The 20898-nt window shown below is 43.5% G+C and overlaps 1 protein-coding gene across 1 annotated transcript; it reads right to left on the minus strand.

The window, feature by feature from the left end:
- Positions 1-7338: 7338 nt before the first annotated feature.
- On the minus strand, positions 7339-8283 carry LOC142833721 (olfactory receptor 2A12-like). The gene has a single exon (XM_075945411.1). The coding sequence runs from the start codon at positions 8281-8283 to the stop codon at positions 7339-7341; it is 945 nt and encodes a 314-aa protein (XP_075801526.1).
- Between the last annotated feature and the right edge of the window lie 12615 nt (positions 8284-20898).

Below are 20898 nucleotides of genomic sequence, written 5' to 3' on the forward strand. Positions count from 1 at the left end.
GAGCCCAGAACGCCACACTCTCTTACTCAAAATGTCTTGAAACAAACGCTCTGGGCATATAAATTTAAAAAGGAAGAATGGAAGAAGGATATAAGGACAAGGTTGATAAAGAGAAAAAGGAAATACAGGCAACAAGGGAAGAGGTCTGGGGAGTTTGAGATGTGTGCACAGAGGAACTGGAGATGGATGGCTTGACCAATTATTATCACTAAACCCACAGATGCCTGAACAACACCCACGAGTCAAATGCCAGAGACCATCTTACCAGTTGAAAATCCAAGGACTGTGTCACTAACTAGCTGTTTCTTTCTCTAACAGGAAAGAGAATAAAGGGGCAGCCCCCTGAAGCACCTGAGTCCAGTGTGTCAGGATTCTAGGCAGCTCAATCTCCAGAGAAATTCAAAGGTGCTATAGATGTTGAGGGTTGGGTTTGTCATTTCCTCTGCAAGTATGCCAGTACCAGCTGCTGAAAATGACATCTATAAAACCCTGCTTAACAAAGACAAGCTCAGACATCTTCACCTTTACCCATTGGGAACAGATGAGGAGTTTTTATAACTCTGCCTTCTTTCTGAGCTACCAAGGGGAGCTGGGAAGGGGCATTTCTGTTCCCAGTAGGGATGCTACAAATGATACACTAATACTGTCAACAAGAGCAGTACAGGGAGACTCCTGGGAGAAAAGCAAGGTGAAATCAATTCGGGGGTTGAGGACTAGTGACCTTTTCTAGACTAACTGGGGAATAAGAGCAGCTCAGAAGTGAGGATTTGGGACCTGGTCTTCTGATACACAGATCAAAGACTTAATTTCTCATTCCAATTCCTCTTTTACATGAAGCCCAAACCCTGAGCCCTGACACTCAAAGAGACCTTGTTTAGATCACAATCCTCTTCCTTCCTCAACTACCTTGGGATAAATTAGAGTACTCCCTTCTCTGTCATGTAATATCTGAGAAAGTTACCTGGTTACTCTGGTGCTAATTAAGAGTTGACTACAATGGGGACTTGAGCTATGAGAAAAAGCTCAAGTTGGTTTCCAAGCACACACATGGCAGCTCACAAAAATCAATATCTCCAGTTCTTGAGGGTGTGGTGTTGTCCTTTGACCTCCTCAGGGACCAGGCATGCATGTGTTGTACACACAAATGTGCAGAGAAAACGCTCATATAAATAAACAAGCATAGTAGCATGGAAGTCAGCAGCGACATCCCATGACAGTGGAGTGAGAAAACTCTCTGAAGGATCGTCTCTCTTAGGTGCAAATAAGAATTTGGATGAAAATTTATGAAGCTCTGGAGCATGTTCTCTTGAACTTGCCCTTATTCTGCCTCAGTTGCTCCTCCTGTAGAATTCCGATAGTAACCTCTTTTCTTCTAGGCTGGCTAGAGGAATAAAATGCCATGATGTCAGTTCTGGCCAGTTTTCCATGCCTGGCATCTGGCGGTTGTCTTAATTTGCCTTTCTCTGATGACTAAGGATGTTCAGCAATTCCTTAAGCATCTTTCAGCCCTTTTAGATTCGTCTGTTGACAATTCTCTCTTTAGGTCTCTACCCCATTTTTTATTGGATTATTTGTTCTTTTGGTGACCAATTGAAAGGGTTCTGCTGTGTAAATGCATTCAAGTGTACTTCCTTCTCTCGCTTCTATGAGGTTCAGCATGGTTGGTTTTATGTTGAGGTTTTGATCCTCCTGAACTTGAGTTTTGTGCATGGTGATAGATATGTGTCTATTTTCATTCTTCCACATGTTCATATCCCGTTATGTCAGCACCATTTGTTGAATATGCTTTTTTCCCATCATATTTTTTTTTTTGTTTTTTGTCAAAAATCAGTTCTTTGTAGGTGTGTGGATTGACATACTGGTCTTTGATTCAATTCCATTGGTCCTCCTGTCCGTCTTTATGCCAATACCAGGCTGTTTTCAGTACTTTAGCTCTATAGTAGAGTTTGAAATCAAGGATTGTGATGCTCCATAAGTTCCTTTATTGTACAAGATTGTTTTCGTTATCCTGGATTTTGTGCCTTTCCATATGAAATTAAGTATTTTTCTTTTGAGGTCTGTGAAGAATTTTGTTCAGATTTCAATGGACATTGCATTGAATATGTAGATTGCTTTTGGTTAGATTTTCATTTTTACTATGCTAATTCTACCTACCCAAGAGCATGGGAGATATTTCCATTTCCTGGTGTTTTCTTCAATTTCTTTCTTCAAGGATTGTAGGCCCATATTTCTATATGGTATGGCAGCCAGGCTCTGAAGCCATAGGCCCCACCTCAGGTGGTCAGGTAGCCCTGCAGACAGGTTGTCAAGTGCCCTAACAAAGGGTCAGGATATTTTGCTCCTTTCTTTGTAATTTGGAGGATGCCTTATATAGATGCTGATTCAAGCCTACGAGACGGCTAGCATACACAACAGTCAGGTAGATGCGGATGTGACAAAACATCATTCACCTGGTTACCTAGGAAACGGAATGCTGGTGTATTTCCCACTCGGTTTATGTTTTGGTATATAAGGCTGTTTGGAAAATAAAACGAGAGGAATGTGTTCTGATGGAGATAAACCCAGTTGCAAGACATTGGGCCCACTACCTTTTGTATAATGACTGTTCTCACGATAAATGTCTTGTGAAGCCATAAACCAAATGATTCAGCAGTATATAGATTATTGGGCACAACTTTTCCCGTGTACTTGTATGATTGGGTCACTTTCTTCTACTCGGTGGGACATCCAGTGAGAAATTTAGCCATGCAGTCAATCACCTTGGTTTCCACAGTCTCATCTCTGCTTTGTTCCCCGAGATAAACTTAGAAGGCAGCTCCCTGCAAATATCTTCTATTCAGCAGGACATTTAGTCAGGAAAGGAGTTCTTCATATGGATCAAATTTGGGAATTCCTTTAGGGAGCACATGATGCCAGGAAGGTTGGCATCCAGTTGGTTGATACCCATCTATAGGAGAAGTTACATTTAAAGACCAGATATTGTGAGTGAACTGACTAACTTTGAGATTTATGGGCCTTAAAGGCAGACCTCCTGGTATAGGGAAATATGGTAGAGTCAAAAAAAAAAAAAAAGCATAAGGGGGACTGTCTGAATGTCCCTGGAAGTTGATGTATTTGGCCAGGTGATAGCATATGAAACTAAATCCTTCCTCCCCGAGTAAGAAGGAGTCATTAAAAACAACCATATTTTTTTTTCATAATCCCATGTAGCTGAGTGAAAAGGAAGGGGTCCTGGGACAAAAGCCCAATAGGTATTTTGAGTAAAAGTACAGAGAGAGAAACAAAATACCTGAAGGATAAGCACAGCTAACATCACTAGAAAATGATTTGCAGCAGCTAAGGCTTTCCCCTGGTTGACCAGAATTTGAGTAGCCTCAGATGTCAGGCATTTAATCTAACCCCAAGAGTGAATTGAGTTGCCATATGAGGAAGTAGCTAGCTGCTAGGTGTCGGGGGTGGGGCTGATGAATTTAGTGGTTGTCTACCAGGAATGCCAGGGCATCAGGAATGAGTTGTGGTCTCTCAGCATCTTCATTAGAGGTGGTGCTTGTGGGTGGAAGCAGAGAGAATTCACAGGAAGGAAGCTGTAAACATGTGAGTCTTCACTTCCTCATCATTGCTGGCAGCTTCAGGATGTGTTCATTCTGCAGGGCGGCTGGTCATGGGGTCTAAAATGAGCATCAGAAGTTGTTGTTCCTATAGTGTGATACAGAAACAGCCGACTGTGCTATGGTGCTGACCTGCATGGATCGGAACTAGTTTTTTTGGGAGGGGGGTTGTACAACAATTTTAATCTCTACAGTAAAGTTAGGATCCTGGAACTACATTAATACCTTGTACAGAGGAAGAACTAAGGGCTATATTTGGACCCAGCCTTCCTCAGGGAGAGGGCTGTAGGCTATCATGTTAAGGCAGACTACCAGAGAATCAGGGATTCATATTTTCAAGGAGGAAGTACACAATTCAAGTCCTGCACTTCCAGGGCTTGCTCTTTGTAATTGCTGGATATGCCTCCACTGAGGAAGGGGTCGTTTGTCTGGAATTGCTGAGTTGCTCCAGCTCTCTGATGGGACTGGAGCTGGCCCCTCACCCAGTTTCCCTGAAGATCCAGAGGTTCTCTTTTAGCAGGAGAAGTACTAGCGTCAGGCAGGGGAGCACCATCCCTATGGAAATGGGACTGGCAGTCTTTTCCCCAGTGATAAACATTTTGGAAACAAGGGCATAGTGTAAGAGGCACTTTTTGATTTGTATCTTTAGTTAAAGCTGTGGTGTTTGGGCTTACTTTATTTCCTCTTTTAAGGGAACAAAATTTACTGATATCCAGTTTGTCCACATAAATAGCATCTAGGTTCCCTGCTACCTTGATTAGACTTGTCTCTATCTTGTTTAGTTAAAAATTGAATGGTTGCAAAATTCAAGAAGTCATTGTTTTTACTGCTGAGTAGTACTCTAATATTGGAAAACCAGACAGAAATCTCAAGGTCCAAATGAGGAGCAGAAAGAGAGAGAGCACGAACAAGGAACTCAGGACCACGAGGGGTGCACCCACACACTGAGACAATGGGGATGTTCTATCGGGAACTCACCAAGACCAGTTGGCCTGGGTCTGAAAAAGCCTGGGATAAAACCGGACTCACTGAACATAGCGGACAATGAGGACTACTGAGAACTCAAGAACAATGGCAATGGGTTTTTGATCCTACTGCACGTACTGGCTTTGTGGGAGCCTAGGCAGTTTGGATGCTCACCTTACTAGACCTGGATGGAGGTGGGCGGTCCTTGGACTTTCCACAGGGCAGGGACCCTGATTGATCTTTGGGCTGACGAGGGAGGGGGACTTATTTGGGGGAGGGAAATGGGAGGCGGTGGCGGGGAAGAGACAGAAATCTTAAATAAATAAATAAATAAATAAATAAATAAATAAATAAATAAATAAATAAATAAAATTGAATGGTTGTTTGTCTCTGTAACACAGCTGCTACAGCCACACCTTGAAGGAAGAGGGGCTAACCTCAGCGCATGCCTTCATGAAATTGGAAATGCTCCCAGATTTCATTTGTCTCACTAGAGATTGGCAAATGGGAGACACATTTTCAAATGCCAATTGTTTCAGTATGATATCTCTTGCTTCTGGCCTGAGAACCACTCTCTCCACAGCCTCCATTAGTCTAGCAATACATTCTGCAAACGGCTTTGGTTTCCATCAGTGAGCCCATTGGTATTGGGATCAGCTGTAAGTAATTGCTTCTACACTCCTATAGCCACTGAGCTGGGGCAGTGAGCATGGTTCGTAGAGCTCTAGGGACAGGACGCAGCAGGTCTATAGTGCCATTAAGCAAGCTGTAGCAATCGGCCCACCAACCCCATTTAAGTTTGGGACCTCCAGAAAGAACCAGAGATTCATGCTGTCAGCACTGCCCAGGAAGCTGTCTCTTAAAGAAGCCCAGGCAGATTTTGTGGCTAATGCTGAGTCAGGAAGCCTTCTCTTAAAGGAGCCATACCTCTGTTCACTGCCAGCAAACAAAGCCTATCTGGAAAAAAAAATGCAACTTGCAAAAAACTGCACTTGGCTCCGATTTTTGTGGGTCAATAAGCCCTTTTTTTAAAAAAAGCTTTTTTAGGTCTTACGTGTATCCACACCCCATATTAGGTGCCATTTTGTAAACAGTCGCCCAGACCCGAATAATCACACAGAAACTATATTAATTATAACACTGCTTCGCCAATAGCTTAGGCATAATCCTAGCTAGCTCTTACATCTTAAATTAACCCATTCTATTAATCTGTGTATCACCATGAGGCTTTGGCCTACCAATAAAAGCTCTAGCATCTTTCTCCTTCAGCAGCTACCTGACGTCTCCCTGACTCTGCCTACTCTCTCTATTACCTCTTCCATCCTGAATATATTCTGCCCTGCCATAGGTCAAAGTTGCTTTATTCAATAACCAATAAAAGAAACACATATACAGAAGGACGTCCCACATCATCTTAGCATCATATAATGTCTCAGCATTCTGCTGTCTCTACTATTATGCTATCCACAGTTAGCATGTGTTGTATTAATTTATAGTTATGTTCTGTGTTCTGGGAACTATACCTGGTTAAATAATACATGTTACTCGCTTCCTTCTAAGTAGAGGAATCAATATATCAGACCATGGCCACAAAACATGTATTACTTCCCTCTAGACAAAAACCTTCCCATCTCCTGCTGTCAGGCTGGACCATACTACTGCTTAGACCAAACGAATGTGTGAACAGAGAATCAGGTCACTCTTGAGAAGCTGAGTCATTGAGTTTGTCCACTGTTCCTTTTCTGCTGTTCTAGGATGACATGTTGTATATAAGGTTCCTCCTTCATGATGATTTGAGAGAACAGAAGATCACTCCAAACATATATCTACAAACACAAACAAATAATGAATTCCAGCCCCAAGGTGCAGGGAAGTGGCAGCACCATGGTGGACAAATATATGACTGAAAGATGGTAATGATAAGAACATACAGTTGAGAGATGGGAGAAAAAGAGAAGGGGAGCAAGCAGTTCCTGTACTGTGGAAGGAGGTAGAACTGGAGACTTGGTGGTGAGGAACAAGTCAATATAAGAGGCCTGTCCTGTGGAACCATAGACACAGGATCTCCATGACTCTGGTCAACAATAGGATATCAGAGAGGAGTCTAGGTCCAGTACTGATGCTAGAACAGAAGCCAGAGGCCTTGAACAAGAACAATGACTCCTTGCAATGAACATTTGTAAGTAAATCTGTATGGGGAAAAACTATACTGTGTGACACACCGCATCTTCCAATTCCACTACGACAGATGAACGTGTGATGGAGATGCAGGAAGGACAGAGGAGCAGCGTGGTACAGTACAGCAGAGCAGGAGATGCAATGGCTGTGACTGGCGTGAGATAAAGCTGAGACTGATAGAGAAACAGGTCATTACACATAGGGGTTGGTGAGATACTGTTTTTTATTTCAATTTTAATTTTTTATTTTCTTTTGGGGGAAGCTACAAGGGTAGAGGGCATATATGGAAGGACTGGGAAATGATGGGATTGGGGAGCATAATGTGCAGTTTCCAAAGAATGAATAAAAATATGTTTAATAATAATAAATGTCTGCAAGTATAATCCAGTAGAATTACTGAGGCGCTTTGAATTATACCGTAGTGCAACCCGTCAATCAAAATAGCCACCATGGTTTCACAGTGGTTTGCCCTGCTTACCAATTACTATGTTGGTTCAAACACATAGGTCAGTTATATATAATAAAGACACTGTCCCTTTCTTAAAAATTGAATACTCTAATTTTGCTTCTCCTATTTCCTGGTTCACTAGTCCACCCTACCATGCCCCACCACCTTGAGAAATGCTCTCTTGATGTCTTTGTTTCTCAGACTGTAGACCACAGGGTTGAGCAAGGCAGTGAAGGCATTGTAAAAAAGTGAGATCTGCTTGTCTCGCTCAGCAGAGTAGCTTGAGTTGGGCCTCATGTAGATGTAAGTAGATGGACCATAGAAGAATGTGACCACAGTCAGGTGGGAGGCACAGGTAGAGAAAGCCTTGCAGCGTCCCTGGGTTGACTTGATCTTGAGAATTGCCTTGGCAATATGAACATAGGAGGCCACAATGAGGGAAATGGGGGTAACAACCACAAAAACACTCAAGACCAGGTCTACCATCTCAATGAGGTGGGTATCCATGCAAGCCAGGCTACGCACTGAAGGACCTTCACAGAAGTAGTGGTTGACTTTGTTAGGCCCACAATATGGTAGACTCATAGTGAAGAAAGTATGTAACAGAGAGAAAAGGAAACCACAGATCCAAGTTCCAGCTGCCAACCATATGCACAGATCCCACTTAAGGATGACAGTATAACGAAGTGGGTGACAAATGGCCACGTATCTGTCATAAGCCATGACAACAAAGAAGGTGCACTCAGTTATACCCAGAGCACCAAACACATACATCTGCATCCAGCAGCCAGCAAAGGAGATGGTCTGAGATTTAGCAAGAAGATGCACCAACATCTGGGGCATGGTGGTGGTGACATAGCCCATATCCAACAGAGAGAGAATACAAAGGAAGAAGTACATGGGGGTGTGCAGATGTGAGTCCAGGCAGATCAGCAGGATGATGAGCCCATTGCCCATGACTGAGCACAGGTAGATGAGAAGGAACACAATGAAGAGGATGCTGTTGGTCGTGGGGTCACTGGAAAAGCCAAGAAGGATGAACTCAGAAACCCAGCTTTGGTTCTGCCCTGGAAGCATCCACATGGTGGGGCCTGTAAGAGAATCACATTCATGTATGTGTCTCCTGTCACATTTCAGCAATAGAGGCAGAAAGGGAAGACATATGCTGGAGATATGGCTCAGAGTTAAAGAGCACTGGCTTCTGTTCCAGGAACAGACAGCTCAGGGCTGTTTCATAACTGCCTGTGACTCCAGTTCCAGGCCATCTGACTCCCTCTTGTTACTCCACAGGCCAGGCACACATGTGGTGCATAGACATGCAGGTAGGAAAAGAAAACCCATATACATAAAAGAAAAAATAATATGTTTAATTAAGAAAAGAAAGGCGAGGGTGTGGGTTCTGAGCACACGGTTCCATTTCTGTGCACTCTTCTTAAGGGACTGAATCTCCCAAAGCCGCAGTTGCTTAATCTATTAAAAGAGGCTGATGACACTCATGTCTCAGGATGATGATGAATATCTAAAGCATCCCACAGAACACCTCGAAATATCATTTATCACATGACATGTTGTGTGCACTCTCACCCTCTCATTCCAGCTCTGCGAAAGCCGAAACAGGGAATCCCCAAAAAGAGAAGGCTAGCTACACCAACTGAAATGATGAGGACTGAAGTCAGCTGAGAGTCCCTGCCTCGATGAATAAGGTGAGAGCAACTGAGAAAGGATCCTATGTCAGTCTATGATCACACACACACACACTCACACACACACACACACACACACACACACACACACATACACTACAGATATATGCAAAATAGAGAGTAAACCAGTAGATGAATAAGACAGAGCAAGTATCATTCAGATGCAGGCCCACACAATAGTCCTATGGGTAATGACAGAAGATCACGTGTGCAGTGCACTGAAGACCCTGTAGTCTTCCCAGGCAATGATGATGGATGGTGTGGATATGGGAGCAGGAAAATTCCTTTTTTCCTTTCCTACTCCTAGCTCCACCTGCACACAGAAATCAATTCTGGATATAATATGTGTTTGAACTTTAAATTTAAAGCAGCCAATTTTTTGGAATCAAACCTGATAAATATATTAATCTTTTTAATTGAAAGCAAAGGTAAGAATTCTTTTAAAAGAGCACTTTCTGTGGAGGGAAAAAATAATGGTAATCTAGAATAAGCTAGAAGTATTCAAAATATTGATACAAAGTATTAGAAAATATGTAATAAAAACAGAGGCTCCCATAGAACAGTGAACCACATCCCAAGGGCATTTCACAGGCAGCTGTCTCATGAGCACTGAGGAGGCTGAGGTTCTCAGCACCATTACATATCTGGAAACTACAAAAGAACAGCACAGCACCAACGCCCACCTCCTCTTCTCAGTCTCACATCACCACACCCCTGCCAGCCTGGCTACAATAACAGAATCTATTGACAAGAGTTACTGAATCCAACAGGAGAGGAAATACAACTGATTCCTTTAGTGTGTGTTTGGCTGTGTTCCCTAAAGTTGAACACATTTAATGCAATACAAATATTGACTATATTTATGAAACCATATGCAAACACAAAGGCACACACAAACACACGCTCAAGGAAAGACATGAAAAGGAAATTTCCTAACACTGCTCAAAACAGCCTGGACCACTCATGTTAATCAGCAAGACAATAGTTAGAGCAGGAATTGCTTTTGATGGGAGTAGAAATATGAAGAATACTCCTAGACATCCCCAGTCTTCTCTTTCCCTGTCCCCATCCCCTCTCCTGACCAGTCTACTGCTCATAACCCTCACAGCTGTCCTTCCTTTCCACCCAGGTCAGGAGCCCATCGTCTCCCCTGGCATTTGTGCATCAGCATCTCCATGTGCCTACACCTCTAAATATTCCTCCTTCATGACAGTCTCTTTTATTTTAATTTTTTAAAAATACTTTCAGTTCTGAATTTTTGGAGCCCATTCTCTCTGGAGGGATACTTTGTTCAGCCTAGATATAGTCGGGAGGGAGGGGCTGGGTCCTGCCTCAAAGCAATATGCTAGGCTTTGTTGACTCCCCATGGGAAGCCTTACCCTCTCTGAGGAGTGAATCCCCATTCTATAATGGGGAATTGGTGGTGCAAAGGTGAAGGAAACAGAAGGAAGGAAGGGCTCCTATCTGGCCCCTGTTAAAATCCTTTAACAACTCTCAATACCTGTCAATTCAGTCAGATGCACAGGTCATTCCTACCCTGCCTGCCTGTCAAGACCCAGACTCAGCACACATCTGTCTCCTCTGTCTGCCATCTCTCAATGCACAAATCGCCATGTAAGCACTCCCAGAATCCTGCACGCCTGTGCCTCTCTCATACCTTAAGACACGTGCCTAGACTCTCATCCTATAGAGCAGATCACTTCCTGCACCATGTGCCTAGACTCTCACCCTATAGAGCACATCACTTCCTGCACCATGTGCCTAGACTCTCACCCTATAGAGCAGATCACTTCCTGCACCATGTGCCTAGACTCTCACCCTATAGAGCGGATCACTTCCTGCACCATGTGCCTAGACTCTCACCCTATAGAGCGGATCACTTCCTGCACCATGTGCCTAGACTCTCACCCTATAGAGCACATCACTTCCTGCACCATGTGCCTAGACTCTCACCCTATAGAGCACATCACTTCCTGCACCGTGTTGCCCACACTGCAGCCACAGCAGGATTCAGCTTAGCCAGGAAGCCTTCCCTGTTATGCTGCCACCTCCCACTCTAACCCAGGTAAGAGACAGCCTGCATTTCTTGTTCATTGACCAATGACAATCTGAAGAAGGCTAGAGGGATCTGATATCAATTTTGACACCAAACAACTTGGACAAACCCTTTGTTACACTTTTGTCCACTGGAACCCCACACAAGTAAGAGAGAATTGTCTCTGATAGGCTATGGCTGTATGGGTGATTAACTGATTTGTTGGGTAAATTATACATTCCAGCTCTTGTTGCACTAACTATAGCTGAAAATCGAAACAGCTCAGTGAAGGAAGGATTCTTACCTGTGTGTTATGGGTGAACACTTGAAGCCTGGAGAGGACAGTTCATTCCACACACAATCTCTGCATGGAAGAACCGGGAGTTTAGGGGGGGTGTCATCAGAGCTGGCTCTCAGTCACCTTCTCTGCTTCTGGCACACAGCTTCTGGAGTGGGGATGTGAGGAAGGCAAAGTCTTCACTTTGTTCATCTAGCTGAGCTTATGACTCAGCAGAGGCCAGAGCCCTCGTAGGACAGAATCGGATGGCTAGCCACAAACTGGGTCTTCTAAGGAGGTTTCCCCTCCTGTCTGAATGTGGGAGGCCCTGGAATGTATTAACAGTAGAAGGATCCAAGGAAAGAGCATTTGAGGTGTGGTTTCTAAGGCACTGGGACATGATATAGTGATCCACAGCCCTTTGTGGTTTCCTAGCCCAGTGGCCTCTGACTTGGCTTACAGGGACACACCAGGACTCCTGGCCCAAGTGTGTGAGCCAATTATTCACAGATGAAGACATCATGATTGATTTATAGGCAGTAAAGTCTACACATCAAAGTTCCAACATACAAAGTCAGCATCTGTAAGGTTTAGGATGAGGTATCCAAGGATATACTTTAATACATAGAGAGTTTAATGCCAGGCTAGGCTACAGCAGACTCACAACACCCATCCTCCCAAAAAAAACAATCATGATTGCTCTGTCCACATGTATCAAGCTATGTCTCTGTGGTATGGGGTCTCATTAAGGGCATTGACCATCACTGCTCTTTCGTGGATACGGCTTTCTGCTTCACTTGAGATCTTTGAGTTCAGAAATCCATATTCTATGTTTCTCAACTTGACTTGAAACAGACACTCCGTAAATATTTATTAAATTAATAAAGGGAGGAGGAAAGAAGGAAGTAAGAACACAAGGTTGAGAAAGAGAGGAAAGAAGTAAGGGAAGGGGTCTGGGGAGCTTGAGATGTATGCACAGAGGCCCTGGAGATGGATGGCTAGACTAATTATTATCTCTAGACCCTCTTGCCTTACCACACCCACAAGCCAAACACCAGTGACCATCTTACCACTTGTAAATCCAAGGACTGTGTCACAACTAGCTGTTTCTTTTGCTAATGGAAAAGAGACTAAAACAACCGAGTCCAAAGACTTGGGATTCTAGGCAGCTCATCTTCCAGAAAAGTTCCAAGGTACTGTGGAGTTTGAGGGACTGAATCTCATTGTTCCTCTGCAAGTAAGCCTGCCCTAGCTGAAGATGGCACCTATAAAACCCTGCTTAACAAAGGCAAGCTCAGACATCTTCATCTCTTCCCAGTGGGGCAAGATCCTGAGATTTTATGACCCTGCCTCCTCTCTGAGCTTCCCTAGGAGAGCTGGGAAAGGGCCATTTCTGTTCCCAGTAGGGATGCTAAGACATCCCTGGATGCTGTCAACAAGAGCACTAAAGTGAGGCCCTTGGGGGAAAATCAGGAGGAAACAACTCACAGAGGTAGAACTGGTGACCTGTTCCCTTTCCTACACTAATTGGGGAATAAGAGTAGTTCAGAGAAGAGGAGGTGGGACCTGGCTGGTCACCTGATACACAAGTCAAGGACCTTATTTCTCATTCAGATTCCTCTTGTACTGCCCAAACCCTGAGCCCTGACACTCAATGAGTCCACATGTGAGTCACACTCCTCTTCCTTCCTCAGCCATAGTCCTCCCTTCTCCAGTGTGTGATAGCTGAGCAAGTTAACCAGAAACTCTGGTGCTAATGAAGAGTCATCAACAATTGAGGCTGGCGGGTTAGATTTGAGAAAACAGTATTTACTGGGTTTACAGAAGACCTGGTTTGATTCCCAGCACTAACATAAAAGCTCATGGCCATCTATATCTCCAGTTCTAGAGGACCTAGTACTCTCTTCTGATCTCCCAAGGAACATACATGTGGAATATACACGTAGGTGAAGACAAAACACTCATATATATATATATATATATATATATATATATATATATATATGTATGTATATGTATACAGAAAAACAAACTCAAAATGTCAACCATGATATCATAGGTAGATTTTTCTTTGGGCCAAGTTCTACAAATAATGACATGGAGAATTAATATTAATTACGATAGCTTGGGCTTAGTTTAGGCTTGTCCCACTAGCTCTTTTTTTAATTTTTTATGATTTATTTATCTTTATTTTATGTGCATTGGTGTGAAGGTGTCAGATCCCCTGGAATTGGATTTTCAGACAGTTGTGAGCTGCCATGTGGGTGCTAGGAATTGAACCCGGATCCTCTGGAAGAGCAGTCAGTGCTCTTAACCGCTGAGCCATTTCTCCAGCACCCCCCACTAGCTCTTATAACTTAAATTAACTTACTTATTCATTTTACCATTTGATTTTTTTTTTACCGTTCTTTCATTTTGTATGTCTGAATCCCTGTGTTTCCATGGTATCTCTTAGTACCTCAATTATCCTCTTCTTCTCTCTGCCCAGAAGACTTACCTGCCTAGCTACTGGCCGTTCAGCTTTTATTATACTGATCACACTAATGCCTCTTCACAGTGTACAAATATCCCACAATATGACATACCAACATGGAGTCAGCAGTGACATCTCCAGGCCAGTGGAGTGAGAAAATACACAGGTCATGTCTCTTAACTGTAAATAAGAATTTGTGTCTAAATATATCAAGCTCTAGAGCATGTTCTCTTGGATCTTGGTGTTATTCTGCCTCGGCAGCCTCTTCTGTAAAATTCCAATAGTAACCTCTTCTCTAATGGCTGACTAGAGAAATAAAACGTGATGAGGTCAGCACCCTGTCCCAAATACTGGCCAGTGCTCCTTGACTTGGAATCTTCATCCCTGCTTTCTGTGTCTTGGTTTCCTAAGGATTCAGAAGAAGACTGGACTATAAAGTCTTCCTGGTTATAGTGGCTGATTGATAAGGGGTTAAAATTCCTGTGAGATGTTTCTTAAACTCAGCCAATAGTAAACGTTAATTATAAAATGACAATTAAATAAATTTTATTGTGTCTACGAATGTGTTTAACTTTATTGCAACTGACTAAATAGAAGGTTTGGAGCTAGAGTTTGATTCATAGCATTAAAAACATATAAAGGCAACACAGGTTCTGAGCTCCATACATCCTGATGAGCAACTCCATTTTTCTGTACTCTCTGTTCTACCAGTTGTTTAGTGTGGTGCATTTGGTGGTTGAAACGTTGTATAATTAATGATGTGTAATCTCAACTGCTGTTCAGTAGCATGTGTTGCAACTGTGACATTGGCCATGATGGGTGTATTTACACCTTAGTAATTGCAATCAGCACTAATCAGAAGCACCTTGGCCCCTGCAGTGGTGTTGCTAATCCTTGTTCCACAGCTCTGACCCCCAACTTTCTTCACTCCTGTTGTTGATCCTCGTCAACTCTGGAGATGTGGTGGAGTCCAGGCAGAGATTTTCCTCCCCCAGGATAGATAAGGAAAGAGGTTCAGAGAGAAGCAGACAGAACCAATTGAATGTCATGTGTAGAATGACACAGTCACCCTGACTTTGCTGCTTTTGGTCATTGAGATTTTATTATAGATTTATGGGAAGGGATTCAAGAGGGAGACAGACACACTCTTTGAATTAGATATGGATGTCATCAACATGGCAGAAAAACAGATACATGATAGAAATCAGGACTCAAAAAGGTAGGTAGATATGGCTGGGCCACATGGCTGCTCCAAAGGACTGCACATGCTGTATTTATTAATGACTGCAACAGTTAGACATTCCCAAGAATATTTCCACCTGCCCATTGCACAGATAAAGGAACAGTGACCTGGAAAACATAAGCAATTTGGCAAAGGTCACCCAGCTGGTGAATTGGTAGAACCAACTCCAGGGCCTGGCCACTTGCTTCTGGGGTAAGGCTGAATCTGCCCCTTGACTATCAGATGCTTAATGTGAGAGTTCAAGCTAATGGCTCTACCTCTGCTCTAACCAAAATGTTCCTGCTGCTCAGAGCTGGGCCTACTTCACAGAGGTCATGGGATCACCACAGAGGTCAACATGAAGAAAAGTCACACTCTAGAGATTTCATTCTGACTCAGGTGTACCCACAAACCTGAAGGAGAAGACGGTGAGCTTGGAGAAAGGAGAAGGCAGCAGATCCACGGCTCTCACAAGCGGGGACTCCTTAACTGGCCCCCAGATGGCAATGCCTCATTAATGAGCCATGTGAGAATTGGCTCATTTCCTAAAATGAGTACTTGAAAAAGTTTTCTGGTTTTGTGTCTGGAGAAGGACCCAGAGGGTAAGAGCAAGAGGTAGTGCTGTTACTAAACAATGAGACAATTAAAATGGTCCCTTGGGACATTGCTAGGAATCTCCTAGCGAGTTTCATGTGTGTTTCCCCTCCAGATCCTCACAGCAGGCCTAGATGGTAAATCTATGATTCCCATTTCATAGACGTGGTAATTATGATGACAGACACTGAGCCTTTGTCATGGCCAAGACTAGGAGAGTTATTGATGCTGGTTTAAAGCATTTTGGTGATCTCTGAGTTAGAAAGGCTCTGTGAAACCAGTATAGATATCTCTTTACTCTTAGAACCTTGCAAACTAAGTCCTCCAAATAAAAGTGTTTCTCAAGCAAGTGGGATAATCCGTGAGAGCCTGGAACCTTCATGTGTGGCCTTGCAGCTGTGAATCCTACCCATCACCCCAGGATTCCCCTCCTGGCTGTGGGCCTTATCCATCACCCCAGGATCAACCCTTTGCTTTGTTGTCCAGCAATTTGAAAGCTTTCCCTGCTGTCAAGCAATAGCTACCTGTCACAGGAGCAACCTGCATATGTGCTCAGCATTCAGGGTCCTGTGATTAGAATTTCAAGGCTCTGAGGACTGTGTGAGATAACATAGGGACACAGAGATCTGACAAACAAGAGGATGTTTAGAAGAATACTGGTGTCAACAAAAAAGAGAAAATTGTATATAAGGAAAATTCATAGCAATTATATAATATATATATTATTATATGTAAAATGAAGCTGGAAAAATTCTCACACTAGCGAATTAACAGAACACCCAAAAGCTCTAGACTTTAAATTCTACTGTAGAGCTATATTATTAATGAAAACAGCTTGGTATTGGCATAAAAACAGATAGGTGGGCCAATAGAACTGAATTCTGAACATAGCCTTCAGAGGCAGCTACAAGTGCTTTCTGGAAGCAGACCAGAAAACCTAGGGAGTCAGGGGGCTCAAGCGCTGGCAAGCCACGAGCCTGTCTCTCTTCCTGCTTTGCCTTCTCTTGGAGGAAAGAACTAACACAACCAACCACCAAGCCAAGCTCCAGAAATCCAATTGAAGAGAAGGAGGAGGTAATACATGAGCAAGGGAGGGAAAGATCATGAGAGAGTGTTGGGAGCTGTGTACCCGCAGATCCTGAAACAACTTGTTTTCCTCTGATCTGAGGAGGAGACCTCAGGAGTTCCTGATGGCAGGAAAGTGGTTTCTGGTGGGGCGGTTTGGCTGGGGCATGGCTCTCCCTATATAAGCCCCAATATAGGGGGCATTCTTGGGGCATTCTGGCATCAAGGATGACCTGTCTCTCTCTGTGCCTCTTTGTGTGTTTCGATCTCCAGCCCCTTGCCCAGTTCACGAACTGTATGGTGGTGCCACCTAGAGCACAGACAGGTGTGGTACACCGCAAGGGAGAAATCTACAGAGACAGCTGAACCAAGATCACCAGCGACAGCTTCCTCCTCTACTTCCTCTTTTTCCTCCTCTACTTTCTCTTTCTTTTTTCTTTACTTCCTCCTTTTTCCTTCCTCTTTCTTCCTCCTCTACTCACTTTTCTACTTCTTCCTCTACTTTCCCTTCTACTTCCTCTTTCTTCCTCCTCCTTCTTCTTTACTTCCTCCTCTACTTCTCTTCTACTTCCTTTCTTCCTCCTTCTCTATTTCCTCTTCTAATTCCTCCTCTACCTCTTCCTTCTATCTTCCTACTTCCTCTCTTCTGTCATCCTCCTCTACTTCCTCCTTTCTTCTTTATGTCCTCCTTTTTCCTTCTCTACTTCCTCTTCCTCCTTCCTCTTTTCCTTCTTTACCTCCTCTTTCTATCTTCTTTGCTTCCTCTTCTTCCACCTCTTCTTCCTCCTCCACTCCTCTATCTTCTTTGAGTCCTCCTTCTTCCTCCTCCTATCTTCTTTACTTCCTCCTCCTATCTTCTTTACTTCCTCCTCCTATCTTCTTTACTTCCTCCTCTACATCCTCCTTTACTCCTCTTTCTTCATTACTTCTTCCTTCTTCCTCCTCTTCCTCTTCTTCCTCCTCTACTTCCCCTTTCTTCCTTCTTTATTCCTCTTCTACTTTTTCTTTTTTCTCTTTCTTCCTCCTCTACTTCCTTTCTTTCTTCTCTACTTCCTCTTTCTTCACTTCCTCCTTCTATCTTCTCTATCTTCTTTGCTTTCTCTACTTCCTCCTCCGCTCCTCTATCTCCCTTACTTCCTTCCTCTGCTTTCCTCCTCTGCTTCCTCCTTTTTATTATGTATACAATTCTGTCTGAATGTGTGCCTGCAGGCCATAAGAGGGCACCAGACCACATTACAGATGGTTGTGAGCCACCATGTGGTTGCTGGGAATCGAACTCAGGACCTTTGGAAGAGCAGGCAATGCTCTTAACCTCTGAGCCATCTCTCCAGCCCTTTGCTTTGCTTTTACAAGTCAGGGTTTCTCTGTGTAGCTTTGGAGCCTGTCCTTGAACTTTCTCTTCCTCTGTAGATCAGGCTGGCCTCTAACTCACAGATATCCACTGTCCTCTGCTTTCTGAGTGCAGGGATTAAAGGTTTGTGCCACCACCACCAAGCTGAGACTTTTTAAATTTGAGATTCCCTCCTCTTTAGTTTGTTAACATAAAACACCGAGCACGGTTGCCTTAAGCCTACCTTCTCCAGAATCTTTCTGCCTAGACCTCCCAAATGCTAGGATTAGCAGCAGGGGGCACCATATCCAGTGATCTGGGAATAATTGTAAGACTTTAAGAACACGGACTGAGGTAACTGAACAAATGGGGCTGCTCTTCCTCTGCTTCTGATATTCTTTAAGACAGGAGTTACTGTGTAGCCAAGACTAGCCTGGAGCTCACTATATACCGCAGGCTGGCCTGGCATTACACCCACTTTGCCCTGGCTTGCTTATATCTTTTTCACTCCTTTCCCAGAATGCCTTCCCTCCTATCACCAGTGGATGGACCGCTAATTCATAAAACAAGAAAACAAAACATGCTAGATTGGTCAGGGGGCAGGGACTATCTCTGATTTACTGGCCTCATTCAGACACATTGCTCTCCTTAACGAATATTTATTTATTTATTTATTTATTTATAATGCATTTGAAGCAAACAATATTTCAAATGCCTAAAATGACCAAGAAAACTAAGGCGCCTGACCACGCCTAGTGGCTCAGAAAGCTTAGGATAGAAAGTTCAGAACTAACCTGAGATGTGGATCATAGTGACACACACCTTTACAATCCCAGCATTCAGGAAGCAGAGGCAGGCAGATCTCTGTGAGTTTAAGAACAGCCTGATCTATTGAGTGAGTTCCAGGACAGTCAGGGCTATAGAGAGACACTGTCTCAAATAAATCAATAAACCAGGGGTACATATGGAGACCCTGTCTCAAAGAGACCCTGTCTCAAAGAAGCAAATAAATCAAAGGAATCAACCTGCTCAGTTTAGAGATTGTCTCAAAAAAATAAAAAAAAAGGGGAAAGAGGGAAAAGTGGGATTTGAAGATACTACAGCTCAAGGCTAAGTGCTTCCCTGGCACACACAAAGTCATGGGTTCAGTCTTCAGAATACACAGAGGGAGAAGGCACCTGTCTTCATCAAAGCTCGCATTCCAGTGGGGAAGACAGAAGATGTTCCCAGTGAAGCTTGAGCTATGCTACACACACACACACACACACACACACACACGCACACACATCCACACTCACATGAACACACAGAGTACTGGGGGTTGAACCTGGAGTCTTGAACACACTAGAAAGACGCTCTACCACTGAGCTAAACTCCCAACCTTTTTGTTACTTTTTTTATATTTTAAACTATTTTGAATGCTTTCTTCACAGAACAAGGTTTGATTTTTATTAACTTAAAAAGTTTAATATTAGTTGGGCAGTGGTGGCACATGCCTTAAATACCAGCACTCAGGAGGCAGAAGTAGGATCTCAGGAAGATCTCTGTGAGATCGAGGCTAGCCTGGTCTACAGAGTGAGTTCCAGGACAGCCAAAACTACAGAGAGAAACCATGTCTCAAAAAAACAAACAAAAAAAACCATATTATTTACTTAGCTTTCTTACCTGTATTTGTGCCTTCAACAATGGTTTTCTGCTCCTCAATAAGGAACATTCACTAGATCCTGTCATGAACACATTTACCACAAGCGGAATCACCCTATACTCTGCTAGCATTGTTGTTTTAGGAAATGTCATGAGGACTTTAGGTCTCAGAGCACAAACTCCTCAAAGTCTGCTTGGACACACACCACATATGGATTTTGGTGCCTTCCCAAGCTTCTTGGAATAAAGATCAACAATTCTGGTACCAGGAGTTCCAGGTAGCCATTTTTGTTAGTCTGTATTTTAGAGAGACCGATAATGGTTTGTCAGATGCTGGGCCTTGTGAGCATCTCTAGACATTGCTATTGGAGCAGGAATGGCCCTTTTCACACTTTAAAATATTTTAAGACAGAGTGTGGATAAGTTATGCAGGCTGGCCTTGTGCTTTTGATACTCCTACTTCAGCCTCCCAAATACCTAAGGTTACAAGAAGGCCTGGGCCACCATGGCCAGCCGTGAAAACACTTTTATATTCTGGGGAATCTAGTATAGGGCCTGCCATGGTAGTTGAGAGTAAAAATTGTTTTAGTGAAGGAATAGTTAATGTGGAGCCAGGAGGTGGTGGCGCACGCCTATAGACCCAGCACTCGGGAGGCAGAGGCAGGTGGATCTCTGTGAGTTAAAGTCCAGCCTGGTCTACAAAGTAAGCTCCAGGACAGGCTCCTAAGCTACACAGAGAAACCCTGTCTCAGAAAAAAAAGAATTAAATCATAAGAATGTAAAAGAAGAGTGCTGCTATCTCCCCGCAGCAAGAGTTACTAGGCAATTGGGATCAGCTTTTCCACCAACTAGTGAGGTATATAGTTCCTGTTTTGGTCTCGCAGTATGAGTTTACTGACCTCCACTGATAATGGAACAGGGTTGACTGTTAAATAGCCCCTTGGGCAGGACTGGTGCAGATACTGGACACATGGCTTAGGAAGTAATATGGTCTTACTGACTCAATTATGGTCTTACTGGAGGTCGAGTTCAGGGTTTGGGCAGTAATGAGGATTTCAGTCTGTGACTGTTTTACCTCCTTTACTCTGAGCTGCTCATATTCTTCAGTAATTCTTTTAAAACAAAGAGGTCATTACACCTCCACATGTGAATAATTTCCTTGTAGTGTGTCCCCAAGAGTCTTTTCCTGGTAAATGTTCTTGTTTACAGAATTCAGAGAATCTCTAATGGGAATAGAAACAGCCCTTTCCCGTCTCTCCTGGGGGCCAAGATAGGAGGCAGAGCCATGAAAACCCAGCAGTTCATTCCATTGGGAAGAGCACAAGATGACAGAGCTGCATTTGTGTCTGAGGATC

Source organism: Microtus pennsylvanicus, chromosome 13, assembly GCF_037038515.1.
Source record: "Microtus pennsylvanicus isolate mMicPen1 chromosome 13, mMicPen1.hap1, whole genome shotgun sequence".
NCBI classification, from domain to species: Eukaryota; Metazoa; Chordata; class Mammalia; order Rodentia; family Cricetidae; genus Microtus; species Microtus pennsylvanicus.

Coding starts and splice junctions, on each gene's coding strand:
- LOC142833721 (XM_075945411.1), bottom strand. CDS start 8,283: ATGTGGATGCTTCCAGGGCAGAACCAAAGCTGGGTTTCTGAGTTCATC.